The 27,856-nt window shown below is 51.4% G+C and overlaps 2 protein-coding genes across 4 annotated transcripts; one reads left to right on the top strand and one right to left on the bottom strand.

The window, feature by feature from the left end:
- The first annotated feature begins 4,595 nt into the window (after window positions 1-4,595).
- Ctsz (cathepsin Z) lies at window positions 4,596-15,448 on the top strand. Of its 2 annotated transcripts, XM_005392214.2 has the most exons (6): window positions 4,597-4,814; window positions 5,260-5,423; window positions 9,349-9,528; window positions 13,413-13,563; window positions 13,947-14,112; window positions 14,926-15,448. In XM_005392214.2, the coding sequence occupies exons 1-6, from the start codon at window positions 4,678-4,680 to the stop codon at window positions 15,034-15,036; spliced, it is 909 nt and encodes a 302-aa protein (XP_005392271.1). In that variant the 5' UTR covers window positions 4,597-4,677; the 3' UTR covers window positions 15,037-15,448. The 2 variants fall into 2 exon arrangements, with proteins under 2 accessions (XP_013373722.1, XP_005392271.1); XM_013518268.1 differs by lacking the exon at window positions 9,349-9,528 and having other exon boundaries at window positions 4,596-4,814.
- A 72-nt stretch (window positions 15,449-15,520) lies between these two features.
- Nelfcd (negative elongation factor complex member C/D) lies at window positions 15,521-27,829 on the bottom strand. Of its 2 annotated transcripts, none has more exons than XM_013518267.1 (15): window positions 27,704-27,829; window positions 23,778-23,893; window positions 23,454-23,563; window positions 22,234-22,343; window positions 21,038-21,145; window positions 20,234-20,386; window positions 19,929-20,059; window positions 19,036-19,201; window positions 18,640-18,774; window positions 18,078-18,217; window positions 17,233-17,347; window positions 16,799-16,894; window positions 16,579-16,719; window positions 16,105-16,234; window positions 15,521-16,015 (listed from the first exon to the last, which is right to left on the bottom strand). In XM_013518267.1, exons 1-15 carry the CDS (start codon window positions 27,812-27,814, stop codon window positions 15,981-15,983), a joined length of 1,797 nt encoding a protein of 598 aa, XP_013373721.1. In that variant the 5' UTR covers window positions 27,815-27,829; the 3' UTR covers window positions 15,521-15,980. The 2 variants fall into 2 exon arrangements, with proteins under 2 accessions (XP_013373721.1, XP_013373720.1); XM_013518266.1 differs by having other exon boundaries at window positions 23,778-23,896.
- Between the last annotated feature and the right edge of the window lie 27 nt (window positions 27,830-27,856).

Below are 27,856 nucleotides of genomic sequence, written 5' to 3' on the forward strand. Positions count from 1 at the left end.
CTACCCCTGCCCCCCAACGGGGCTGTGCCGAGGATCAAAGGAGACCACAGAGTCCTCTAAAACGTCATGGGCTCAGCTCTGCTCCTGTGCACCACCAGAGTCAGGCATGACTCAGTTACTTCCAAAGAGAAGGACTAAGGGCAGCTGGCCAGCTTTTCGAGCAAAGAGCTTTATAATGGTTTACAGGAAGATGCTGGACTCCCAAATACCTGCTCTGATCTGCCCAGGCTGGACAGCGGAGGCACACACTGCACATAAAACAGCTGCTGCAAGCAACACCTTGGCAAATGGGGCCTCTGATTAGGCAGATGTCTTGGCCCTGCCCTGAACCTCCTCAGTTCCAGGCCCAATGAGAAGATGAGTCATGATCCACAAAATGACCTCACTGGCCCCTGGGAGGTGTCAGGAAAGAACACACCTTTAAGACTTTCAGGAGTCCTCAGGCTGCCAGGTAAGTGAGGCTGCTGGAGGAGAAATAAACTCATCCTCCAGCACTGGATCTCGCAGAGGGGCCAGTTCAACAGGTTCTCCAGACATCGAGCCACCTCTCCCGTGGGTCCAGCAACCTACTCACTTTATGCAACACGGACAGCAGCTCTCTAGGAGAATTCAAGTTTGTTGGGTTGGTGCATGTCCAGGTGGCAGAACATATTTAGGAGTCTCTCTGAAAGGGTCCCCCTTGCACAATTTTTTTTTTGTTTTTTGTCTTTTTGGACAGGGTCTCGTTATGCAGTTCAGGCTGGCCTTGAGCTCACTTTGTAGCCCAGGCAGGTCTCAGACTCCAACAGTCCTCCTGTCTCAGCCTCCCGACTTGCACAATTTTAGTATCTCCCCATGGTGCATTCAGCCGGCTCCTCAAGGCAGCCTGCTAGGTGGACACACACCCACTCACCCAGCGTCCAGCTGGAAGGACAGGGGCCCTGGATGTACTCGGCCTGGCCATGTCTGACTCACTGAATGAGTCACATCAAATCTCACTTCCTCTTCTCGGCTTAAAAACCGTGGACACAAAGGACAGGCTTCCTCTTTCCCTTTAATGACTTGTCCCTCCATCTCTCTCTGAGTTCTATGTTAGGAAAACCCTGGTGGGCCACAACTTGGCAACTTTTTAAAAAGTAACTTTATTGGTACACTTTTGATATACACGATGGTCACGTTTCATTGCAGGAAGTTTGTACCTGAACATGATATATCTTGACTCTTCTTTTTCCCCGTTCGCCTCCTCCCTCTGCAACCCCTCTTCACCTCCCCATTTACAAAAGCTTTGTTTCCATTTTTTCCTCCTGCTCGCTTTTTTCCCTTCCTTCCCTTCCCCTTCCTCTTCCCTTGTTCCCTTTCCCATAATGAACACTTTCTTCCTACTTCCCAATATCTATGATTCACTTTGATCCTTATTTACCCTTTCAGTTTCTCACATAAGAGAAACAATACATTATTTAAACATGTGTCCAATTTACTTCACTTGGAGTATAGTTTCAAGGCGCATCCATTTACCTAGAAATGTCTCAAGTTTATTCTTCTTTATGGTAGAGCAGTATTCCATTGAAAACCACATCTTTATCCATTCATTTGTTGATGGGCATGTGGGCTGTTTCCAAGATTTAGCTATTACAAACTGTGCTTCTATAAACATAGGTTTACACAAACTGCTATGGTATGATGCTTTTAACTTTATGGGGGAAGATACCAAGAAGGGAAATAACTGGATCAAAGGGAACCTCTAGGTTTAGTCTTTTGAGGAACCCCCACACTATTTCTACAGTGGTTGTATCAGTCTACACTCCCACCAACAGAGAAAGGTTCTTTTTCCCCTAGAGCACCCCCAAGCATTTGTTACTGGTTGATTTCTTGATGATAGCTACTCTTTCTGGAGTGAGATGGAATCTCTGTGTTGTTTTAATTTGTAGCTCTCAAATGACCAGTGATTTCAAACATTTTTCCATATATTTATTTGCTGTTTTTACTTCTTCATCTGAGAAGTATCTATTCATTTCAGATGCCCACTTTTGGACTGGGTCTTTAAATTTGAAGAATCTGATTTTTAAAGTTCTTTATACATTCTAGATATTAGTCCTTTGTCTGAGGAATCATTGGTGAAAATTTTTTCCATTCTGTGGGTTTTCTCTTCACTCTGTTGACTTTTTTTTTTTTTTTTTCTGTGCAAAAGCTTTTTAATGAAGTCCCAGCTGGTTCTTTTGTAATATTTCCTGTGTGATCGGGGTTTTGTTCATAAAGTTACCCATACTTACATCCCCAAGAGTTTTACCCATTGTATTTTCCAGCAGATTTTGTGTTTCTGTTTTAATACTTAGATCTTTGATCCATTTTGACTTTAGCTTAGAGCATGATGAGAGATATGAGTGTAGTTTTATTTTAGCCTTTGGCATGTGGAAAGCCAGTTGTCCCAACACCGCTTATTAAAGAGGCAATCTTTCTTCCAGTGAAGGTGTTTGGCTCCTAGTTTGGACAACTGGGCAGTTTAGATGCAGTGTTTCTTGCTAGCTTGGAAATGTCCTTCCCTTTAACCCTGTGCACTAAGGGTCCACAGATAAGCCTTGTGATTTCCAGACTCAGGAAGCAGGACTGTGAGTGCTGTTGGTGCTCCCTGACCCCCAGCAGTCAGGCAGGTATGACTGCTGCTGTCACCAGGCCCCCGATACCTGATCAACAGGGCCTGGGACACAGCGATCTTTTCCGTTCCCCATTAACTGGCACAGGGCGCTTCTGCGCTTGGGACTGTGTAACACTGGGGTCACATGTCCATGTTCAACCCATGCCTGTCACAGACCTTCCACGGGAAGGAGTCCGGCTCTAAGAACACCCAGGCATCCTCAGGTCATCCTAGGTCTCCCAGCACCACATGAACATGAAGATTTATAACCTGGGTGTTCTTTCCACCGTGAGGGATGACAGCCCTGGACGTCGGAGGCTAAGTCCAGGGCAAGTCCTCTCTCTGGGGCCCGCACTTCGCTTCCCATATTGTAGCAAGCACGGTTGAACTTTGCACTGTCCAGGTCCTGACAGCCTCTGGGCACTTGAGGGATCTCTGCTGCCCCACCTATAATAAGTTTTTAGCTGTTTATTTCTTTTTCTTTTTCTTTTTTTTAGGTGATTCTGGGGATCGAACCTCCGGCCTTGAGTATGCTGACCACATGTTCTACCACTGGGCCACATTTCCTGCTTTTTCCTTAGAGGAAACAAAGAGCACAGCCCCTCAGCAGCCCCGATCTGGACGATATCACAGAGACAATGGAGCTGGCTTTCTTCCTCTTGTGAACGACAGGCTCCTGGAGTTGTGGAGTCCAGACAGCCCACAAAGGAACTGGCAGGCCTGCCCCCTCCTTGGACTCCTGGAGTGAAGCGCAAGGCTTTGAGGCAGGCTCAGGGACTGGTGGGAGGAACCCCACTAAGAGGCTGAGTGTCCCCCACACCCCCGCTGGGAGCCATTCTCCCGGCGTCCCGAGGGATCCTGCCGCCTCCACATCCTCACAACTGGCTCAGACAAAGGGTTATTATGGGAGGATAAAAAATGTAACACACAGAGTCCTGTGTTCACACTTTCCCACAGTGACCATTTTTGAGGACAAAGCTAGAAACTTCTAGGCTGTGAAACCTGTTTGCTTTTGCCTCTTAGGCCTCGCTCTACCCTGACAGGATGACCGGGTTCCTCTCAGCCCTGTTGGTGACAGGTGACAGGAGTGCCTCCTGGTCTCGCTGGGATTTGTGGCCTTTGGAAGCAGGTGGCAGGCAGAAGACAGCCACTGTGGTTTTTGGTGGCCCACCAGGCACAGACGGAAAGGGTCGAGGACCTGGCAAGAGCAAGGTAAGCATGGCGACACCTAAGCTCACCGAAGGGGTCCGATGCTAAGAGTCCCGTACCCACAGCCTGTGGAGCCCTCGGATAAAATGTCTGTGCTCTGGTCTAACAAGGCGGAGGAAGTCACTTGTGCGCTGCTGATGGTGACTAGTGCCCTGGAGCGTAGGAGGGAGGGAGAAACTCCTCAACTGTGAAATGCAGTCTTCAGGGTCCCACTTCTGCTTTTTTTCCTGGTACCGGGAATCGAACTCACGACCTTGCTCTTGCCAGGCAGGCGCTGTGCCGCTGAGCTAAAATCCCCAGCCCCCACTTCTGCTTTCAGTTCCTCATTTGGCAATGAAGAGCTTGGTGAGCAGGACATTTTTCCAAGCATCTCTGAAGTTAGAATGCAAAACTCATGACCAAGAGAAAATTTCCCATTAGCTGTTTTCTAGGAGCTCACTTCTTTTTCCGGAAAGCTAGTGGTCGCTCCATAAGGGCTCGGGGCCTTTGGAAAGTGGGGTTCAGAAAGCCAGGCTGGGGCCTGCCTCTGCGGGGAGGACGGGCTCCCCTAAGGCCTCAGGCATCCCCAGGCCGCATTCCTAGGGAGGCCTGCCCTGGAGAGGATTCGGGGCAGCGCGCATCTGTCCACGCACAGGGCCCGGACTCCGCTCTGCGACCTCGCGTGTGACCCGGGTGGGGGCGGGAGTGGTGCCCGGGGCGGTCACGTGGCGGGCGGGGCGGGGGCAGCGGCGCGGGACGGCCCCGCCCCGAGGGAGTGTCCGGGCGCCACCTTAAGGGCGGCCGGCCAGGGTGCGGCGCGGGTCGGCCGGCGCGGGACGGACGGGCCGGGGCGAGCGCGGTTCGGTTCGGAGCGGAGCATGGCGCGGTGCGGGCCAGTGCGGCTGCTGCTCCTCTGGCTGCTGGCGGGCGCGGCGCAGGCCAGCCTCTACTTCCGCAGGGGCCAGACCTGCTATCGGCCCCTGCGCGGGGACCAGCTGTCGCAGTTGGGGCGCAGGTGGGCGCGTGGCCAAGCCTGGGGAGGGGAAGGCACATCCCCAGGGCTGGGCACACGCTTCCACCTTTGGGGGACTTTCTCTTTGGGGTTACAGGAGCCAAGGGGCCTGCCTGCCTAGACCTCCCAAGGTCACATCCCATGACCCCGTTTTTGGGGGGGTCACTTCACATCCTGGAGCAGCTAGGCTGGCCCCTCCTCTCTGGCCTGCGGGTCCTGCCCCTGAGCCCGGCCTTGCTCTGGAAGCACTCCTGCTCTCTCATTTGGGGGTGCCGCCATCACTTCCCCATTCTAAGAATGCAGGGTCTGCTGGTGCGAGGGGCTCAGGGAGTGACCGAGGCCGCACGCCCACATTTTAGGGAAAGGAGGAGAGCCATGGCCCTGGTGGAGGGTCCCAGCTGCCTCACAAACCCCAGCACTGATTTTGGTGGTACTGGTCTCTTCCCAGGACATATCCCCGGCCGCATGAATACCTGTCCACATCGGATCTTCCTAAGACCTGGGACTGGCGCAACATGGATGGTGTCAATTATGCCAGCGTCACCAGGAATCAGCACATCCCCCAGTACTGCGGCTCCTGCTGGGCCCACGGCAGCACTAGTGCAATGGCAGGTGGGTGACCTGGGCCCAGGGCCTCATGATAGGCCCTGCTCTGCACTGGTACCATGACTGCCAGCTGACTGTGGGCTCAGAAGGCCTCTCCTGGCTAGCGCCAGGTCAGCACAGGCTGCCACCACCCCTGGGGTCCAGGGGCCTGTGGTTCTCTGCCAGGGTTCATCCTGGGCCTTGGCCTCCTGCCAAAGGGACACAACTGGGGCATTCTGAGGGTCTCCTCTGTAGCCTCCCCTGACAAGGCAAGAAAGACAGGCAGGAACGGGGCTGAGGCTAAGGGACGAGTAGCTTCCTGGTTGCCCTCTCTCTCTCTCAGATCTTGTGACTTCAGCCATTGGGATGGAACCAGAAATGCACAATCACTGAGCCCCACTCAGTCCTTGGCGGTAGGGAAGTGAAAGTCCTTCTCAGCAGCAGTTAAAGGTTAAGACCGGTACAGTCTTGGGCTTGAGTAAGGGCTGCAGGATGTGGCTCCAGCCTTATCTCTTCACTGTCCCCATTCTGGCCAGTTTCCTTGTCTGGACCTTGATCTGGTGGGAGGGCAGGGAGGAAGGGGAATCTGGGGCCACGCCCACCTGAGTGCCTCTCTGCTTTGGCCCGGGAGAGAAGGCAAAAACCCGGAAGCCCCAGGCTGTCTGCAGCATGTGGGACGGGTCCTGCTATCCCCACAGCTGCCCCTGGGGTCCAGGATCCAGAACTCCATCCTAGAAGGGACTGTCCTGGCCAGGAGTCAGGCCCAGGGAGGACAGTGCTGGCTCCTCCCCTGGTCTGGTGTCTCTCTGGCCAGGCCTGTTGTAGGCGTGGCCTGTGTTGAAAGGATTAGCAGCTGCACGAAAGCTTGTCAAGGCTCCAGGGCAGGAAGTGCCATGTATACCCTCATGTAAACCCCCAGCCACCACGATAGTGCTTAGTTCAAAAATGAGGAAACTGAGTCTCTGTGGGGGAGGTAGGGAGCCTTGGCCATGGTATGAGCAGCAGCTGGGATTCAAGCTCAGAAGCTTAGGGTCTGGAGTCCCGGGGAGGGCTCCTGTCTGGGGCTGGGGTCTGCATCCCAGAGCTGACCCGCTCTGGCTGTGGTGTCTGGCAGAGTCTCCTGGTGGAGGGCCTCTGTCTCTCTCTGGGGACTGGTGAGGGGCCCCTGAGGACCAAAGCCTTCAGGAAGGAGGAGGAGGGGGCAGGTGGGCTGAGACCGCAGTGACAGGGTCTGGCAGACCAAGCCAGGCAGGTGGTGGGGGTGGGACAGTGCTAGGCCCGTGGCCGGTAGGTGGCAGAGGGTCCAGGCAAAGTCCGAGCGAACACCCAGCCATGGCAGGGCTGGCATGGGGAAGTGGAAGCCTCCTCAGGATTGGGTGAGGATGACAGGAGGGTGGGAAAGGTCACCCGGGCCTGTGGAGGGAGTCGGGTGAGAAGATGCCCCTTTGTGGGAGACGGCAGTGTAGGAAGGAGACGGCTGCAGGCCCTGGGAAGGCCCATCTCAAATGGGCGCTGAGCCTTGGCCACGTGTCAGCCCAACATTTCTGGAGTAGAATCTCTCTCCAGGCAAAAGGCACTTCTCTCTTTCTCCTGAAAGCTCTGACACTTAATTCAGCCGCGGCCAAGGCCCGCGCTTCCTCTTTCACTGAGAAGACAGAAGCCACCAGAGGGGTCTTCCATCTGCCTGCCAGGGCAGCAGTGGGGTCAGAGTTCTTCTTCCTCCCTGTCCCTAGGGAGCAAGCATCCAAGGCCCTCACAGAGGCCACCTTTCCTGTCACAATCCGCATCCTCCACCTCTCAGGGAAGCCCCTCCCACAACAAAAGTACCTCAGTCCCACCCAGCCTCCCCCACGCCACTTCCAGAGTCTCCCTCTTCCTGTTTCTCCTCTCCCTCCTTGAGCCCGTGCTGGCCTCACACTGCCACTCCTGCCGTGGTCAGGGGACCGCCAGGGCGCGGGGGCGGAGCTCATGGCCAGGCCTCCTTGAGGGCTCTACTCAGCCCAATCCCCCTGAAAAGCAGCCCCATCTCCCCATACTGCACTCACCTGCTGCTGCCTCCCCAGCTGTCCTTTCCTCTCTCCTGTGCTGCCCCTGGTCATCACCTGCCTTCTGAGTGTCAGCTTCCCAGGTCCCACTTCCAGCCAGAAGCATTTGGGTGCAAGTGGCTCGTCCCGCCCACGACTGCCACGCCCTCCAGTCCTCCTGGTCATCCTGGCTGATTCTTGGGCAGAAGACTTTCTGCCCACTGTCCTTGCTGCAGCTGGCCCCAGCGCCTCTCCCCTTACCCTCATGGCTCTCTGTTCCTTGGATGGACGTGCCCTTAGACAGCCTGTGTCAATGATAGTTCACTGTCTGTATTCTCTCCCTGTGTGTCCCGTTGTAGCCCTTCGTACTCTGTCCATTCCAGTGGCCTTCCACTGGCGGTGTGAGCCCCGCGAGGTAGAGCTGTGATCTGCTTTTTCCCACTGTGGACCCAGTGCACAGCGCGGTGCTCAGCATGCAGCAGGTGTGAAGAGAACTCTGCTGACTACACCTGCAATCCCAGCTACTCAGATGCCTGAGGCAGGAGGATTGCAAAGTTGAGGTCAGCCTGCGCACCTTAGCAAAACCCCATCTCAACTTTTTTTTTTTTTTACAAAAAGTATAGTGCTTGGTTAGCATGTTTGAGGCCCTGATTTCAATAAGTACCAGAAAAAAGAAAAGAGAATGATCCACTGATGAACCAGGAAGATGTGGTGGGGTGGAAGTGTTTGGCTTGCAGGCTCAGCCATGGGAAGAAGTCTGGGACCCCTCCAACCCACTGGTCCAGTTGGGACTGGGTGCCCAAGGCGGTACCTGGTGGAGAGCCAGGCCTGAAACCATCCAGTCAGGCATTGCCACTGGCCATGGCCACTGGGACCTGGAGGGAGAGAGTCAGTGACAGAACAGAAGGGCCCTGCCGGGGCTGGACACAGCTGAGATGGCCGGGGAAAGAGATGCTTCCACTCTGCTGACCAGCACTGGGAGGGGTCAGGGCAGATGAAGCTGGAGAAGTGGTTAGCACTGGCACCATAGAGATAGGGACCTTGAGAAGAGCAAGTTGGGCAGTGTTGCAAGGTAAGTATTTGGAAAGGAGACATGCACATGGTGAGCGGGCATCTGTCTTTCATTTCGGAGTCGGGTGGGGGTAGGTGAGGGGCCCCGGGCTGTGTTGCACAGTAGGTCTGAGTGTGTGCCAGAGGGAAGGAAGGGGATGCAGGCTAGGAGAGGGCTGCCCCAGGTTGGAGGCGTTGAGAGAGAGAAGGGGTGCTGCAGGCCTGGGGTGGGTGCCGGGATGTGTTTTGTGACACTGTCCCAGCCAGTGGAGAGCAAGATGGTCCCGGGTTGGGTAGGACTGGCAAGCAGGCCTGGATCCCCTTCTAGGAAGAAGTAGATCAGTTGGGCGCTGGTGGGTGCCATGGCTGTCCTTGGTCATCTCGGGCTGCCCCTCAGCCAGTGTGGCATGGCCCTCTGCATCCCTCCATGTGTTCAGGGACTGGATCCTCACTGGCCTTCCCCAGCTCCCTGGAGAGCAACTGACCCCTGACTTGTCCATTGCACTCCCTGGGCTGCACTTGTGCACGGAGGTGCTTGCCTCAGCCCTCTCTGCAGGGGCCCACCCTGCCTTGCATCGCCATCCTGCGGTCCTCCAGCAGGTGCTTCTTGGGAACCCACAGAGCTGGCCCCATCTCATGCTACTTGTAACCAGGTGGTGCAGGCAGAAACCACAGGGCCCAAGATGGGCCAGGGTAGGCTCCAGAGCGCCATGGCTGAGGGCTGTGTGGGGGAAGGGCCGCCAGAGAGCTGTGAGCTGGAGGCTGGAGCCAGGAGGGCGGGTGGGTCCCTGTGGCTTACCATGGATGCCCAGTGTCACCAGGGGAAGTGGTGGTGGTGCTGACCAGGGTGGCGCTGACCAGGGTGCTGACCATGGCAGATCGCATCAACATCAAGAGGAAAGGTGCATGGCCTTCTGCCCTGCTGTCAGTGCAACACGTCATTGACTGCGGCGACGCAGGCAGCTGTGAGGGGGGCAGTGACCTGCTGGTGTGGAAGTACGCCCACGAGCACGGCATCCCTGATGAGACCTGTAACAACTACCAGGCCAAGGACCAAGGTAGGTCCTCTGACCCTTCACCTCCTCCTCCAAGGACAGGGTGGCCATGAGCCCAGGCCACCCCCCAGCCTTGCACTCTTTACCCCATGGCTGGGACACAAGGGAGGGAAGGCAGAGAAGGCAGGCTCCAGGGAGTGAGCCGCGGAGATCCACCTCCAGTCTTGCCCTGGGCCACCTTGAATGTGGTGGGGCTAGGGCAGAAAGCTGGAGCCCATGGGCCTTGTTGAAGCGAACAACCAAGGCTGGCATGGAAAGGTATCAGAAGAGCACTCGCCCATCTGCAGGCCTCCAGGTTTGGGGAAGGCCAGCCCAAGTGCCCTCTGTGGTTGGGCCTGCATGTGGCGTGTACGTGCTGACATTTGGCATTCTGGTAGCTTTAGGGGCTCTTTGTAGGGGAGAGGGGCACATGGCACTGTGGATGCAAAGGTCCATTTTCCAGGGGCTGGGTGCAGAGGGCAGGTGAGGGAGCTGGAAGCCAGCAGGCCCAACTGGAGCAGAACATGGGCCCGGCCCCTGCCCCGGTGACCCTGGGTCGAGAATGGATGGCCGGGAGTCCCTGTGGTTGCACATTCCCTTGAGGCTGCTACCTTGGAAACTGAAGGAAAGGAAAAGCCCAGACCCAAACCTGGAATTGGCAGCTTTCAGCCACTGGACCTCAGATCTCCCTCACAGCCAGATCGGAGAAGGCATCTGAGACAGGAGCAGGAAGGGAGGGCGGGACGGACCTGTGAAGGCGGCTGCAGCGCCCTGTCCACCTGAGTGGTGGAGGAGCCTTGGCACTGCCTGTGCCTGCAGGGTTTCTTCACCTGTCTCCTGGGCGTTACTGCAGTCTGGAAGTAACTCTGGAGCGGTTAAGTTCTTTGTGTGGTTGGGGGAACCCAGCGGGGTCATGAAACCCAGACCAGCGATGGTGAACCTTTTAGAGCTCTCAGTGTTGCCCAACAGCATGGATGCCAGAGTGGAGGGCCGTAGGGAAGGCTGGTAGATTGCCCTGTGGAACTGGGTGGGCCCTGGGGCCATGTCCACTCGAGTCCCAGACTGGTGGTGTCTGGCCAAGGCCAGGCCCCTGCAATCCTACCCCGCCTGACAGGTGGATAGAGCTCATCAGAAACCTGCTTGCAATAAACACTCTTGCCTGACAATTTGTTATTATCAAGTGTGGCCAAGATCCAGTTTTCCAGTTGTGCCGGGCACTTGGCCTTGGGTGTCTAAGGGACGAATTAACCAAAAACTTAATCCTCAAGGACTTTACTGTCCTGGGGGAGGACTCAGGCAGATATGTAACTGCAACAGAGGTAGTAACTGCACAACAGTAAAGACATGCTGGGGCCTGGGTAGGCCGGACAGGTAGAGGGAAGAATGATCCAGGGCCGAGAACACAGCAAGCAAGCCTGATAGCAAGATGATTTGTTAGTAGCGAATGAATGGTAGTCTAAATAGAAAAGTGGAGGGGATCAGGGTGTGCTTTGTTAAGGTGTACTTTGCAGAACAAAGGCGGTGCCTTTTCTTTTTCCCTTTCCCTTTTTCTTCTCCCTTCCTTCTTTCCTCCCTCCCTTCTTTCCTCTTTCCTTTCTTTCTCTTTTCTTTTTTTTAAATTTTATTTTAAAGAGTAAAAGAAGGATAACATAATAATAGGGGGGACTTAGCAAATTACAGACAAAATGGTAGGAAATTATCAATGGTTATCGTTTTATATATTGTTATCTACAAAATAGTTTCTCAGAAAAACAAATAGACGAATAATAGGGAGTTAGAGACAAAAGAGGTAGAAGATTATCAAGAGTTGTTGTACTATACCTTGGTATCTTCAAAGTGGCTTCTAAAGAAAATAAATAGAGCTATACATGACTGACCTATTGAAAAATCATTAACTATTCTCAATGGTTGTTGTAGGAAACACATAATAATAAATATACATCCATTTATGAAATAGGATAGGAACATTACAAACTTTACACAGTTATGGATAGATTAGTAGGAAAATATCAATGGCTGCTGTAGTACATGGTGGTATCTTCAAAGTGGTTTCTCAGGAAGACAGAGATATGCAAGAAGGATCTAATAAGTAGTTACAGCCTAAGGGTTGTCAAAAATAGCATATTACCTCCTCACCAGTGACTCCTTGCACTGAGGTATGATGGCTGGAAGGAAGGCCAGGATTGAAAAGAAGGACGGAGAGACTTGCACCTGTGCCTAGTAACAGGCTGTTTTCTTGTTCCTCCATAGTCATGATTACCCAGGACTCCTTGATGGAAATGACGGTCTGGCCAGAGGGAGAAGGCAGACCATGCCCCAAGCCCTCTCATTCCTGTTGGACTAACTGGTAGCATGGGTCTGAGCTCTGGGGCCTCCACCTCAGAGGGCAGACCGATCTCCAGTGGTCTCCTTTGCATCCAGGGCATGGCCCATGGGGCCTCTTAGGGCAGTTCCTCTTGAGGTGGCCTGGCTTTTAACAGTGGTAGCAGATGAATGCAGTTGTCGAGTTCTTCTTGGGGCCCCGGGAATCAGACCTGGGATCTGTTTCTCTTAGTGGTGCAGCAAAAGCAGCTGCTTTTTCTCGGTCTCTTTGTTTTCTCTCCTTGGCCTCCTTCTCATCATGGCTATAGAATACTGAGGAGGCAATTCTTACTAACATCTCAAGTGAGCTATCTGGGGTGAAAGCCATTCTTTGTAGCTTTTTCTCTCCAGCTTCCCATTGCTTTGGGACCCCACAACCAGTTAGTGTCCTCTCCCCAACTGTCAGCACAGGCAGCAGGAATCCTGCTGCAGACTTCTCCGGAGCTCCACCACAGCCTGTACTGTCAGGGGAAGAATGGCTTCCAATGAGTCTCTGCAGGTATTGTGCAAGGTCCTCCTCTTTTACAGCTTCCGAGTGGCTCTCGTGATCCCAGTCCACTAGACCTCTGACTCCGTGGGCTTAGTCTGCATTCTCATGTTCTCTGAGTCCTTGTTCAGCAGCAGCTCCTCCGCTGGCTCTGGACCTTTCTGGTTCTCAATGGCAGGAGCAAGAGTGGCCCGTTGTATGGCATGTATTCCCAGGGGTTGTTCAAAGTTTGAATGATTCACACACATCCGTGGGTGGGCAACTGCAGTCAGTGCATGGTGGGCCAATTGTGTCACTGTTTCTCTGTGTCATGATAGATCTCAATTGAGCGGTGGCTGCCGGCCTAACGGCCGGCGTGCAACAGCACTCGCCAGCGCCGCATGGCTCCCCATGCGCTGGGGGCCCACCCTCCAGGAGCCACCAGGCAGGAAGCTAGCCAGCCGGAAGACTGGCGCTCCCCACCTGTGGCTCCCTGTGCGCCGGAAGCCCTCCTTTCGGGGAACGACGAGGCCAGGAGTGAGTTGCCGGTCCGAAGACCCCAAAGACCGGCGCTCCCCGCCTGAGGCTCCCTGTGCGCTGGGGGCCCACCCTCTTTCCTTTCTTTCTCCTTCCTTGTTTCCTTTTTACCTCTCAAATCAAAATAACAAGCAAGTACGTATTTTTTTTAACCCAATGTATTGGCCTGTTTATTCACTAGCCAGCAATAGGGTCATCTTACTAAGTTTTAAAGATTTAATTACACTACATTTTCAGCTATAGAGAATTGTGAAAAGCTCCTTCTCCCGGCATATAAAGACAAGACAGCATGTAAAGAAGAGCAGGAACTTTAGAGTGCCTACTATGTGCTAGTTACTGTTTGCTTTCTTTCTCCCTCGGCCTGGGAAAGGCTTCTACCTCCTTTGCAGCTGACAGAAGTGTAATTAAACAGCACCTGATGGCAAGATGATTTGGTATTAGGGAATGAATGGGAGGCTGAATTAGAAAAGTGGAGAGGATCTGAGTGCACTTTGTTAACAGGTTAATGAGGACAGTCTCATGCCAACTTCTTGCTCTCCCCTAGAGTGTGACAAGTTCAACCAGTGTGGGACCTGCACCGAATTCAAAGAGTGCCACACCATCCAGAACTACACCCTCTGGAGAGTCGGCGACTACGGCTCCGTCTCGGGGAGGGAGAAGATGATGGCTGAGATCTACAAAAACGGTCCTATCAGGTGAGGAGACCCTGCCCACCACGGGGGGTGCCACCCGGTGAGGCCATGCCAAGGCGTGTGTGCAGGTGTGGGTTCCTGTGTGTCATTTTTGCTTTACTTCTGGCCAGTTTTACTTTCTTGGTGTGAGCGACAGCTCCCACATACCTTCACCTGTAAGAACTTCAGTTTTCTCAGAAGTCACCCTAAGCCTATCACTGGGCTGCGCCTGAGGCACTGTGTGGAATGTGCACGAGACGCCCCGGCTGCAGTGAGTACTTGGGTCACTGGGGCTGCCTCAGCAGGACGACGCCGAGTGTGGGAACAGCCAAGCCGAGTGCACCGTGTGTCGCACTGACGCATCCCTCCCTTCTTCCGGGTAAAGTGGGAATTCTGCTTGTTCACAGCTGTGGTATCATGGCAACAGAAAAGATGGGCAACTACACCGGAGGCATCTATGCCGAGTACCACGAGGACGCCTTCATCAACCATGTCATTTCCGTGGTTGGGTGGGATGTCAGCAGCGACGGCACCGAGTACTGGATTGTCCGGAATTCCTGGGGTGAACCATGGGTAAGACACTCTCTCAGGCCAGACTAGGAGTCCACCTTCTCCACCGGTGGCTGACGACTTGTGGCTGAGAACTGCAGCTTCCACCTTCTTGCGCTGGCCATTTCTCCCACACAGCAGGACAGACATCAGGCTAGATCCTCCCTCAGTGTACAGCTGTCAACATCTCATGCATTGTAGGGTGCCTCCAGCACCCCTAGCCCACAGTACTACCTGCCAGTAGTTTCTCCTGCAGCCCCTGTGTGAGCAGGCAAAACTGCTCAGCCTCCACTAAGCCCCCAGGGCAAAGGGGCCAGAGTGGCATCAGCTGCCTTGTCCTCGACAACCAGTTCCCACCTTCTCCTGTAGTTCTGGAGTCTCCTGAGTAATACTCATTTTTCAAGAATACTCTTTTGAGTTGGGCCGGAAATTCAGGGGAGATAAATGCCATAGTTCTGACTTTTAAAGCCTAGTATGAACCATTACTAGTTTTGAGACACAGAAATTCATTATTGTGAAATGGGGGAAAGTGGTAGATGCAGAAATTTAAATACCTACAGATGTCAGTATTAATAGGTGGATAAGTCAAGAGTCAACATGTTTTGTTAATTAGCTATCTGGACAGAGGGCTCTGATGTTAAATGGTCACCAACTGAAATACCTCACGGAGGATTATTTGCAAAGAGGGGTCATGGGAAAGGTGACGGGCAGTTGTGCAGGGTGTTGACACATGTCCTGCGGGGCTAGGCTAAAGGGCAGAGGCCCCGCGCAGAGCCTGGAGTGCAGGGGATGGAGCGGGCTACGTGCAGAGGACTGATGCTGACTTTCCTTCTCCAGGGTGAGAGAGGCTGGATGCGGATAGTGACCAGCACCTACAAGGATGGGAAGGGTGCGAGCTACAACCTCGCCATCGAGGAGAACTGTGCATTTGGGGACCCCATCGTGTAGGGTGGCTGTGTCTTAAAGCAGCTCTTTAGGTGTGAGATCAGGAAGCCTGTGGCATGTGCACTAGGCTGGTTAGCAGGACCAGAGAGACTATCGACACTGGCACCGTCATGGCACAGAACACCTAGAAGCCAGCTTTCTGGCTGAAAGAGCACCCTGAGAGAACATGTGACAACAGGGGGTCTTTAACACGGCACAGGGCAGCTCTGCCTCCGAACAACTGTGTCAGCCACCTGGTGAATAACGACCCTGCAGACGGGAAATGTGTGGCCTCAACTTTCTTCAGTTTTCTTGGTATTTCATGTTACCAACCATGGTCTGTAAAATGGCATTTAAGAGATAAAATGGTTCGGATTTGTCACCAGTTCTTATGTCACCTGCCCAAGTGATGAATAAAATATCAGGCTTCACTCAAGGACTTGAGCCTGTATGTGCCTTATTTATAATAACGTAACATCAGGACCTATACATTCCAACCCAGCAGAAAGGCTTTTTAAAAATTTATTTCATGTTGTTAGGAAATTTAAACAATTATCCACACACAAAGAAAAAAAAACTCAAATCAACCAACCAACTTGGTTCTTCTGAGGAAACTTAAATCTACCTTGAAAATAGTTCACCAAAGTGTCTCTTTCTGAATTCCTACCATCCCTGGCCTGACGAGTAGACTCGTCCCAAGAGGTAATATGAACCTGGTTCCTAAACTGAGGGAAATGAGCACTGCACACAGGATTTAGGAACAAACTGGGCTGACAACACAGAAGGGACCATCCTTAACGGTAGGTTCTCACACTGCTAACATTCTCCTCTTAAAAAAATTATCCACACCCTCCTAGCAGACCCCACATCCAAGATGCTGACTGAGCCTCTTCAGATGGCAGCTGCTTGAAGGGGTCCCCCAGCCACGCTCCACAAGGCTCTGCTTCAGCTCGGCAGGCTGTTCTGACTCAGTTCACCATGATGAAGTTAGACTTGCAGTGAGCTGCAGCGAGAGACACAGTCACAGGCTAGACACGGATGGGAAAGGTAGCACGCAGCACTGCAGCCAGTGCACATTCACATGGGCCTTACCAATGAATTCCGTCACAGGGTCATGTTCGCCCTCTGTTTTGATGGTGCCTGCAATGCTATCGTTTTCCAAGATGGGGAGGAAGAGCTGCACAAAGTCAGAGGTGTACGGAGGAGCAATAACATCCAGCACCTAGGTGGGGGAAAAGTGGGGTTACTCTGCCTGCAGCCAGTGTGGAACACCACGCCAATGGGGTGAAAAGACAGTCAGTCTGGAGATAAGCCCCCCACCCTCTCTGCCTTCCCTGGTGACATCAGTCTCCAACACTAAGACACCAGGGTGCTGATGTGGGGAAAACATATAACACTTCCTGCAGGTAGGAGGAACTCAGCAAAATTGCTATCTGTCATTGCCATCTCCATGATTTATCAAAAGCACAGTTCCCAGAGTTAGGCACAAACTGAACTAAATTAAGTCAAAAAGGGCACTGCTAGTGTAAAGAGCATGAAACACGAAACCAACGGTGCATTGCTGACCTCAGTGACAAAATAGCGAATGAGTGAAATGTCAGTGTCCAGCTTCTCCAGACACTTTCGGATGTAACTGACAACAGGAAGTACATAACCTCGACTCAGCAGGTGAACCATCCTGTCCAGCAGGGTCTTCTTCAACTCAAGCTGTAGAAGAGCAGGGGCAGAGGAGTCGGTCAGAATGGGGTGCTCCCCCAGGCCCAACAAGCCCTGGGGTGCTGCTCACCTGCTCCATTACATCCAGCTGGGAGTGCTCAGTCTCAAAGAGCTTAACGAGCAGCTGTAGAACCTGGGGGTGCAGGAGCTGGTGGCAGGTGCTGATCTACAAACAGGCCAAAGGGAATCTTGCTGAGAAGTATGGTCAGGTCTCCAGGCTCCCTCTCAGAACACACAGAACCACTCTCACTGTCACAGCTACCAAAGCCAGGGTACTGCTGAGGGTGACAGTCTTAAATACTGGACCAGGCTCATCTTTCCCCTAACATGTAGCAGACACCAAAAAATCTACACAATCCATTGAAGTCTTCATTTAGGACAGAAATAACTAGTTTTAGAAAGAGTATCTACTGAACTCACCATGAAGATGCAAGGGAAATACGAGCATGCGCAAGACAAGACAGACTCACTGTGTACAATGCAAATGGCCCTCTGGCCCCATACCTCATCCAGCAATGCCAGGTGTACTGGAGTATGGTCAGTCTGCAGCTGGAAGTACCTTGGTTCGGACACAGTCCAATCCACCCATTTCAGCACACCCATTGCTACCACTGGAAACCTACAGATAATCAGGTAGAATGACTCCTTTAAACCAGGAGCAAGAAAGGTGCTGAAATATGCCGCAAGCATCAGGGATTACAATGTTTAAGGAAACTCAGAATGCCCATCAGTTCACCCTTTAGTATGTGCTGCCAGGAGTCCCTTACAGCGGCAATGGCTTGATGAGATAGCAGCTCCCATCGGTGCAGAGTGCAAAGCAGATTGGATTCTCAGTTCATGCAAACTACTTTACTAATTTAAATGGAAGACCATTCCTGTGAAACACGCTGACTTTGGTGGGACTGGGCTCAAGTTTACCCTTACTTAGCAAACATTTCCTGGGTTCACAGTATAAATAAAAGAGGAAAGACTAAACTGCCTAAAGGATGCAGTATTTCTCAGATACACATTTACATAAATGGCATAATCATGAAGTCATTTCTATATAAGCAATACTTTGCTGCTTTGACTTTTACTACAAATGAACCCTCTCTTTAAACAATTTTTGTAATTCTGGGTGGTTTTCCTTTTACTGAGTCTAATCTGAGTATTTACTGAACAGATTTCTGCCTAGTAAACACCTGAACATTACTCATGCTGCTAAACCTGTTTAAAGTTCTCTACGTATGTTGAAAAAAATAAACATAAGGCCTAAGTATTCCAGAAGCTTTTGTTATGTGAGCTTTGAATATGAAAACCTGAGCCACCTCCCCTGAGGATTTAGTTTGGGAATTGGTTCCACTGCTCACCTAATACACTGATAAAGTGTGCTCAGTTCTGCCACAAGTTCAGAGGCGCCTTTGTTCTCATTGCAACACAAATTGTGGACCGTCTCCACAGCTTTCGATGTTGACTTCAACTCATCCTTATTGATGCTCACCCGCTTGTTCTGAAAACACACGCACAAGCTGGTGAATCCTGATGCACCACAGCCTTACTGTTAGGCATCCGGGCATCGGCCACTTCCCTCTGCAGGTCCCCTTCCCTATCTCTGCAGTCAGAGATCAAATTAACTGTCCGACTACAAAGTCACATGGTACGGAAAATGAAACCCAATAAGACCAGTGTTTGCCTCTGGCTTAGGCAATCAATTTCACCTCTTTAGTTACATTTCACATCACAGTCTGGAGAAGTATCAAAAAAGCAATGTATAGTTTCTTGTGACGTTTACAACTTTTGCCATCTTATGCACAAACAGAAGAGAACAATTCTAACTCTAGGTAGGCTCAAGGGTTCTTGCAGCCAAAATTCCCCAGTAATACTACAGCAGAGGACACCTGGCTCCTCGAAGTCCACAAGGGCTGACAGTACCTTCTTCCAGGTCTCAACCACACTTGCTGCATAAGCCAAGATGTGGATGTACTTGTGTTTGTGGTCCTGGTTGATCCGGGCGCCTGGTTTGAAGAGTGACTGCATGAACAGGTCCAGGAAGGCTGGAACCCGGATCTGAGAAGCACATACCAGAAGGGGGCTGGCAGGAGGGTGAGCACACACGCTCACGTTCACCCTGCACGACTCTGGGAAGCAGCGGCTCCACCTTGCCTGAAGGCTGAGGCGCGATGCGGAAGGACAGAAATATTTCCATGTCAACAGGGATTTGCATTCACACTGCCTTAAGAGAGTCAGGGAAGTGGAGAGACTTTCTAAAGCAGCCCTACCAATCCGCCCTGGGCGTATCCCATCTTATCAAAATGAGAGGTAACTTACGAGTTCAACAGGAGGGGGGTCCATGCTCGTGAACATCTTGAACAGGACTGTGATGTCTGCGGGGTTCAGGGCTCCTTTGGACAGCATGGCCCCAAGGGCCTGACAGGCACGGGGGTAGGAGGCGGCTGTGCCCAGGGCCAATGTGATCTGACTGGCATCATGGCCTCTTGATGGAAAAACCACACAGCTTGTCACTAACAAGCCAGTTTATGTGTTTCTGTTTTTCTTTTTCTTTTCTACCATGTAAGGCTTTAAAGTGTTGACATCTCTTTTTCATATTTCTGTCCTTCACTGGTTTACTGACTAAATGACCCATGAAAACAACATTTAGAGCGAAGTGGAAAAAATTATTCCAATACAGCTTACAGATTTTTTTTTCTTCTTTTTTTCTCCACCCCACCACCCCGGTACCGGGAATCGAACTCACGACCTTGTGCTTGCCAGGCAGGCGCTGTGCCGCTGAGCTAAATCCCCAGCCCTCAGCTTACAGATTTGAGAAAGGAAATCATACACTTTTAAAACACCTTAATAAGACTATATTAGTAGAAGGAAATAAAGTTAGTAAGAGAAACTGCTCTACAAGGTACCGACTATAATATATCAGACCAGTGAGTTACTATTTTAAAACTCCTGTTAATTGCTACTGATGATCCCAACATACAAAAATGTCAGTTACACATCCAGTGAATTGAAGAATACTCAGTTACTTTACAGAACAGTCATTAAAGCAAGAATCCGAAAGACAAGTTCTCCGGGTGAATTAAAAACTACCCCGACTTCCAGCTCTGCAGGGTATGAATTCACCTAGACGTCAGAACGGAAGGGGCTGCGCGTGGCTGGGACTAGGGACGGGGGCTTCATGGGGAATGGCGGGAAGCAGAGCATGGCCTCACTTCTCCTGGGCGAAGCGCTGCACCTCCTGTGCGACCCTGCGAACCGCAGAGCCGCCCTGCTCCTCCTGCGCCAGCACCGACATCACAGCCTGGGCGAACAGGTACGTGTGCTCCCCGTGGCACACCATCTTCTGGAAGGGGACAGTGAGACAGGGCTTGGGGCTTCACAGCACTCACAAGTGCAGAGAACAGTTCTCGGGCAGGGGAGTTACACTCGGGGCAGGCGCAGGAAGCCGTTTTTCATGCTTGAAACCCAAAACCCCACAAAGCTTCTCGATCCAAGATTCACAAAGTAAAGAACTTACAGCAAACTCAGGAAGGTTTTTTTCAAGGTTTTCTTCTCCTCCATCCAAGATGGTGGCTAGAGAGGTTCGAAGCACTCTGGAGAACACTTCTAGCTGCTGACAAGCAGTGGACACGCTGGTTATCTCCCCTTGATAGCCTGCATCAGAAATCAGCTGCCACACAGAAACAAAAGTTGAGCGTAAGGACTCAGTGACCCCACCTTTCAGAGCAGGGTGTCTGGTCAGTGTCTGCGGCGAGCAGAACACATAAGCACGGGTCTCAGGTCCCCAACCTTCGCTGTGCTTCCTGCTTTGCAAGCATCGAGGCCATGACCCACAGTTACCACCTGTGCAGGGTCTCTGTGTACGAGAAAGCAGAAGGAGCAGGCACACGTACAGGCCCCTCAGAACACACGCACATTCTAAATATGTCCCCGTTAAACCCTAAAACAAAGCCAGGTGTAGTGGCGCAAGCCTGTAATCCCAGCACTTGTGAGGCTGAGGCAGGAGGATCCCTGGAGTTCAAAGCCAGCCCGGGTACATATGATTTCAAGGCCAGCCTGAACTACAAAGTTAGGCCCTATCTTAAAAAATCTACCAAAAAAAAAAAAAAGTATTAAACCTTCAAACAGACTCAGTGCTTACATAAAAACACATATACAAATTCTATGCTTCCCTTTCTCAGTGTAAGGCTTACTGACCGGAAATGATGTAGACCTTCACCAAAAAAACACATACGATTTGTCAAGGGAAACCGACCACCAAATAACCAAAGAATGTTCACACACATTTTTGTTTTTTCTCTGACCCTAGGATTCTTCCTACCTTCACAGTAAAGTTAAGCATCAAACAGTCCGGATGAGCTTCAGCCAGTTTGTAAAAGAGATCCCTCCAAGTGGTGTGTGCAATCATTTGTTCGAGCCAAGCTGGGGTCTGCCAACAAACACACAACAGCAAGGTAAGAGGCCTGGCTTCAGCCTGAGTGCAGACTACACTGTATAAACAATCACAGGACATTCCAGCGGGAAGAGCCCCCATGGGCGTCCAGCCATGGAGGAAGCAGACCCAGGGCTGGTCACAGCCACAGCCAGCTAAGTGGCAGGAGGAGAGTCCCCAGACCCCAATCCCAGCTTCTGCAAGCTCCAATTCACCGTGAGAGGATGTGGAAGGGCACTTCCTGGGAAACACGCAGTCCCACGCAAGCATGTATATAGTGGCACTGCCTCGCACACACGATTAACTCACAGTCAATCAGCTGTATGCCTTCGGCAGGAGAGAAAAAGGCAACTCAAAGTGCATAGATGGCCATGAAAATGTGCCTCTAGGCCAATGGTGGCAAACCTTTTAGTTTTCAATCCTAACACCCACCGCGGCACGGGCGCCATACATTCCCACCACTGCTCCAGGTGTTCCTGCAGGTGACTGACGGACGGACGGGGCACTGCACTCTGAACCTGCCATCCTGTCTGTGCCAAGGCCAGGCTCCCTGTGGCTGCTCCCAGCCACCGCCTGAGCACAGTGGGGTTCCTGAGGCAGCCCTGCCCTAGGAGACATAGGCTTCTGTAACAGGCAACTCGCTGGGCCTGCAAAATGCCCTAAATGCTGCATGTAGCCTGTCTCTCTCCCTACCAACCACCCTCTGTCCTCTTGGGCCTTCGGGATCAGATGTTCACCCTGGCTTCCCAAACTCCTCCAGCACCTTCCTACTTTTCCTCACAGGGTCGGCTCTATCCTCTCCACATGTCCAGTGCAGTCGCAGTGTCTGCTTCTCAGAGGACCCAGGGTCTCTCCTCTCACAGAGCGGCATCCTAGAGCCCCGGTGAGTCAGGAGATAAGGGCTGCAGCTCGTGTTGGCCTGGTACTGGGAGCCTCCTGTGGGCAAGCACCTCCCTCTGCACAGCAGAGAGGGTCGTTTGCACCACAGGACCCAACTCTTAGCATTCTATAGTATGCCACATGCCACTCACACATGGGGCTAGCAGACGGTGCTGGGATGTGCGATACAGAACAATATTCCTCACCTCTCCTTCTTCAGTAAAAATAGAATCTGCTTTGCGAGGGTCAAAATGTTTGATCAATAAACTCTTCAAGTGATTTTCCACCGTTTCCTGAACCTGCACTGGCTCAACACCTGCAAGAAAATGAAAGCACTAAGAGACAATGGCAACTTCAGAAGCCACTCTATTCCTGCGGAAAGAGGCAATGGCTAAAGTCACTCTAGGAGCCAAATAGCACAGAACTGCTTCTAGCCACTTCTGAAACAGTTAAATGTGGCCCTCTTAAAAACAGTTATTCTGAGCTCGGCATGGTGGCGCACACCTGTAATCCCAGCCTGAGGCAAGAGTATCCCAAGTTTGAGTCCAGCCTGAGCAATTCAGTGAGACCACATCTCAAAATAAAAAATAACACCTATAATCACAGCACTCAGGAGGCTGAGGCAGGAGGATCACCATGAGTTCAAGGCCAGCCAGGCCTACAAAGTGAGTTCAAGACCAGCACTATATAGCAAGACGCTGTCTCAAAAAATCAAAAATAGAAATAAACAGGTAAATAAGGGCTTAGAATATAGCTCAGTATGAAAGCCTTGGGTTAAACCCTGTACTGCCAAAAAAAAAAAAAAATCCATTCACTGGTAAGACAACAGAGTGGCGCGCAGGATGTTCTATCCTGACTACATACAAAGGACAGCAACATCTTCAAATCCTCACCAAGGACAAAGACAGAACCAGACAGGTAGGAAGGTGGGAAACACACCCTACTCCAGAGAAGAGAGCAGATGTAGCAGCGACTCACTTGGGTCTAATCACTGTGACAGCACTCGACTGGTTTCCGGACAGCCCTCCCTCCAGTGATGTCATCTGCACCGTGTCCAGTGGGTTTACAGTAAGGCTCCACTGGGATCGTATTAGCTAAAAGCCATAGCCACAGCTGGTCTTAAATTATCCATCATTTACTGCTTGCTATAATAGGCCTCTGAAAATGACACACTCAACACACACTGTCTAATTCTATAACTCTACAACACGGCAGGAAAGCAGCTCAATGAGAATCATAGTTGCAGGCTATCTGTAAACCTCAATTACTGAATCAAATAGAAGAGTGGAGTAGATAAAAACAGCTAAGAAGTTCAACTCTTACTTATACAAATCTTAAAAACCAGGAACGCAGAAATGCATCAGAATGGTCCAAAGGTTTGTTAAGGAAGTGGGGGGGATGAGCCAGGACAAGCCCCGCCCAGCACCTGTCTGAATGAGCCACTCGGCCAGCAGGTTCACAGTCTGGGCCACAGCAGTGTAGTTCTCGGATAAGAGCTGGATGACGTTTTCCGGAGACCCTCCTGCCTGAAAATACCTGGGAAAAGCAAAGAGCAGCTATCACCCTGGAGTGCGGCAGGCAAGCCGGGATGGACAGGGAGGTAAGGAGCAAGGTAACTGGGTTGAGGGTTTTTAAGTGAGGAGGCAACTCTCGAAGCCTTCCATTCCTGGAAGGTTATCTTCAGGGTCTGTCTATAAAACTCTCTCTCAGCTGTGGCCTCCCTCGGAGTGCAAATACTGCCCTCACCTACCTCTTCAAAGTGTTGAAGATGGAGGGCTCCATGATATAGTCCCGCGTAGAAAACTTATGCAGGCATTCCTGCTGCACCTCTGCATCATCTTCTCCTTCTCCAGAATCATCTTCCTGCTGCTGGGAGAGGCGAGGGGCCAGTGCACCAGAAATATCCTGTAATCTTTCCTTAAATCTGTATAATCCTATTCATTTTGAAAATTTTGCTCCACATAATTTTCTTTTTTTTTTTGAGACAGCATCTCACTGTACAGTCAAGGCTGGCCTTAAATTCACCAGGCTGGCCAAGAACTCCCAGGTGATCTTTCTGTCTCAGCCTCCCGAGTGCTGGGATTACAGATATATGTTGCTGTGCCTGGCTACAGTTTCATTTGACTTCCATGATAATCTCATGAAAAGGGGCTAGAGGAGGGGTGAGTAGCTATGAGAATGGGCTCTAGAATCACACCAAGTGGAATGTGTGACCAGCTTGGTAAACTGTACTGCAGTTACACAAAGCACTTAGCCTCTGAGTGGCCATGTCCTCTTCTGTTGGCTTCTGTGAGGATTCCATTAGCTAATTTTTGGAAGGGCCAAATACAATATCAAATATTTAATAAGTTTAACAGATATTGGCTACTACTATTGCTTTCACTGGTTTTTTTTTCGTTTTTTTTCCCTGTACCAGGAATTGAACTCATGACCTCGTGCTTGCCAGGCAGGTGCTATGCTGCTGAGCTAAATCCCCAGCCCCTTCACTGTTATTATTTCATATTTATCATTTAATGCCTTCCAACTAAGACTAACAAAGTGATTCTTAAAAGTCTGAGCTGTCTATTTATGGTTCAAAAGGAAAAACTGCTAACTTGCTTCGAATCAACAAGCCTGCCTGGATTCCAGTCTCACTTCTAAGTGGAAGCAACCTCACACAGGCTGCTTCACCTCCTGACAGCCACGTGATAACAGCTGACTGAATGACCCTCATGTCTGTCCAGCTTTAATGCTACCATCCTAACTAAAAGCAGATGCGTTTTTGAATACCTACTCTATGCTGACTGTACAGTCACTGAAAGACTAAAAAAAAAAAAAAAAAAAAGACAAAGGGGGCTGGGGATTTAGCTCAGCGGCAAAGTGCCTGCCTGGCAAGCGCAAGGTCGTGAGTTCGGTTCCCGGTACCGGAGAAAAAAAAAAAAAAAAAAAAAAAAAAATATGAGAGATGGCTTTTTCCACAGTAGTTCACAACTTCCCTGCAACTAACATAACGGGAAAAGAACTGGGCCAGAGACCAGTAAACTATGGCCAACTCTAGCCCTCTTCCTGTTTTTGTAAATAAAGTTTTATTGAAATACACTCATACCTATTTTACCATGTATTATCTATGATTGCTTACTCCCTAATACTGCAAAGTTAAGTAGTCGTAACAGAGTCCTGTACAGCCTATTGTATTTATTATCTGGCCCTTTACAGAAGTTTGCCCACCACTGGTCTGAAATAACAATCTGAAAGCAATGTTTTGGAAGTAAACAGAAAGGGCTTCACTGAAGACAGAGGAAGTCTTTTCCGAGACTGTATTTGTGAGAGAGACCTTGAGGAAGGCTAGACTTCAGCCTGAGGCTCATTCTCCCCTGGCCTCCCATTTCCTGCTACTACATCCTGTCCTGCACTGTACCTCTAACTGCTCACACCTCTAGTGTGGCGTGGATCTCTCTCCTGAGCTCTAGAATCACGTATGCAGTTGTCTAGGACACCACACTCCTGAGGTCCAAAACTGATTTTGTCCCTCACTGACAACAGATCTGCCCACAAACCATGTTCTAGTAAAAGGCCCTTCCACCTGTCATACGCGCACTTTGCAATCATCCTCAGTTTCTCCTCCCTTACTCTGTTACCTCCAGTTACAAAGACCCAGTAACTCCACCTCCCACACATCACCCCAATTTGGCCCTTCTTCCCTATTTACTGTCCTCTTCCTCATTCTGTTAATGCGTCGAGTGGCAACATTCCCCATATGCCTCAGTCTCAGTCCTTCCTTGCAATCATCTTTCACACTGGATGCTACAGTGACCTTCATAAGCCACAACGTGCTTAGTTTCCTGTCTTCCTCGGAAAAATATCCAAGCAGCAGCAAGACCTTGCTCTTCCCAACTGCTCACCCACCCACACTCCCATCTTACCACTCTCCGTGTGCAGCTGCAGCCGGACTAATCAACACGTCAGCTGTTTGGACTTAACAACTTGCTGCCTCCTTACACATCTTCCTGCCCCTCCAAACCAAGTAAAATGGCATCAAGTGCATGCAACGTGGGTCACCGGCTATCTTTCCAAACCCAGCGAATGCTACCTTCCCCTCATCTCCCTGAAAGTTTTCCTCTTCCAAGAGGTCACAGGTGAAAGGACAAGAAATGAACACGTGGCCCATCCTCTTCATCACTACCAGTCCCGTATGGTCAGTGGGCCAAACCAGGGTCATGATGAACGTTCTCCAAACATGAGACTTCCCAACCACTCTTCAGTAAGGTCTAGGCCTGGCTCTGCTACTCCTAATTGCATAAACTGGGGCACATAACTCAGGTGCTCTGTCTACACAAAGACAGCATAGGGTTAGATGGCCCGGAGGTATGCTCTAGTTCTAACGCTTAGGACTCAAATGCTCAAAGTGACCAGCAGGCTAATTCAGACCTTTACATTCCGCTCACCTGAGCCTCCTGAGTAGTCCGCAGTTTAGTGAAATAACGATGTGAAAAAAAGAAATAGATTTGCATCCCCATTCCTTATTAGTTTCATGACGCTGGGATGGTCACTTAGTCTTTTTGTCTCACTTTATTCACTTATGAGAAGACTATATCCAACTCAAAACCCTGAGCACGGAATGAGAAAATTCATGCTAACACTCAGCCCAGACTCCCAATTAACTAATTCTGACTCTTTATCCCTTCCACTAACATCCCCAAAGCAGCAGAATGAAGCAACGTGAGAATCTACTCATGCCATGCCCTGTTCAAACTCAACTGGTCAGCAGCTCTTCGACACCCTTGGGAATCTGGTCCCTCAACCTCTGCCCCACCACCAACTAACCCCTCAGGTCTTCCTTCCGCTCCAGAAACAACTCGCCTCTTCAGTGCCCTCTCAGCACCACCTTGATCGAGGAAGTGAACTGCACTTTTTTTTTTTGGTAGCAGGAATCGAACTCAGGACCTTGCGCTTGCCAGGCAGGCGCTTATGCCGCTGAGCTATACGCCTGGCCCCGGTGCATTCCACTTAATCCTTTATTCCTTCAAAACAAAATCTTAGTTCCTGCTATAAAGGCACATTCCCAGGATCTCCTACCCAAAATCTACAGGGCAGTCTACCAGAGATGAGCCTGGGCAGCTGTTCGGCAACTATACACCTCAGGGGCGTCTCCTCTGACTTCCCAACCTGTCTTTAGGGGAAAAGAATGCTGCCCCGGGCTCCCACCGCAAACGCGGACGGACGGTCAAGGCTCCAAGATCCTTTCTGTCATCCAGTCCAAGGATAGATGAAATTTGCCCAAACTCCTGAAAAGAGTTTGGTTTACCGAACAGCAGAACACACGTGAGAAAAGTTTACTTTCCCCGCAGGATGCTGGTTTGGAGTTCGGAGTTTCACTTTGTTTACAGCTGTGCGGGCCCTCTACCCCACCTGGGAGTTTGTATCCCTCCCGCCCCGGGGCAGCCTCGCTCGTGCACGTCCGAGGCGTCAGTCTCCAGGCTACCAGGGTCCACCGGCGTGGGGAGACTGAGGCTCCGCGGCGGTGGCAGCGTGGGGCGGGCAGGGGGGCCGGGCGGGCAGCGGAGACCCCGGCGGCCGCGGGCCGGCTTACGCCCCCCGGACGCCCCAGCCCGGTCCTCTAGGGCCCAGCGAGGAGGGGCCGGCCCGGCGGCGGCAATAAAAGAGTCCGGTCAGAGGGCGCCCGGTGACCCCTCTCACCTGGCCGCCGTCCGCCTCCTCGCCCCACTCGGCGGTATTCCCAAAGTAATCTTCAGCCATGATAGTACCCGGCGCGGGGCCCGCCATACTTCGCGAGTTCTCGCCGCGCATGCGCAAACTGGGTCTGGGCGGGAGGACGCATGCGCAGTCCCA

The sequence above is a fragment of the Chinchilla lanigera genome, unplaced genomic scaffold (genome assembly GCF_000276665.1).
Source record: "Chinchilla lanigera isolate Chin_1 unplaced genomic scaffold, ChiLan1.0 scaffold00044, whole genome shotgun sequence".
In the NCBI taxonomy this organism is placed as follows: Eukaryota; Metazoa; Chordata; class Mammalia; order Rodentia; family Chinchillidae; genus Chinchilla; species Chinchilla lanigera.

Excerpts from the sequence above, each read along its gene's own strand:
- Ctsz (XM_005392214.2), top strand. The coding sequence starts at position 4,678 with ATGGCGCGGTGCGGGCCAGTGCGGCTGCTGCTCCTCTGGCTGCTGGCG. Across the intron at positions 4,815-5,259 it reads CTGTCGCAGTTGGGGCGCAG|GACATATCCCCGGCCGCATG; the intron begins GTGGGCGCGTGG and ends GTCTCTTCCCAG. Across the intron at positions 14,113-14,925 it reads ATTCCTGGGGTGAACCATGG|GGTGAGAGAGGCTGGATGCG; the intron begins GTAAGACACTCT and ends TTCCTTCTCCAG.
- Nelfcd (XM_013518266.1), bottom strand. The coding sequence starts at position 27,814 with ATGCGCGGCGAGAACTCGCGAAGTATGGCGGGCCCCGCGCCGGGTACT. Across the intron at positions 23,897-27,703 it reads AGGAGGCGGACGGCGGCCAG|CAGCAGGAAGATGATTCTGG; the intron begins GTGAGAGGGGTC and ends CGCCTCTCCCAG. Across the intron at positions 16,720-16,798 it reads AGCTGGATGTAATGGAGCAG|CTTGAGTTGAAGAAGACCCT; the intron begins GTGAGCAGCACC and ends GCTCTTCTACAG.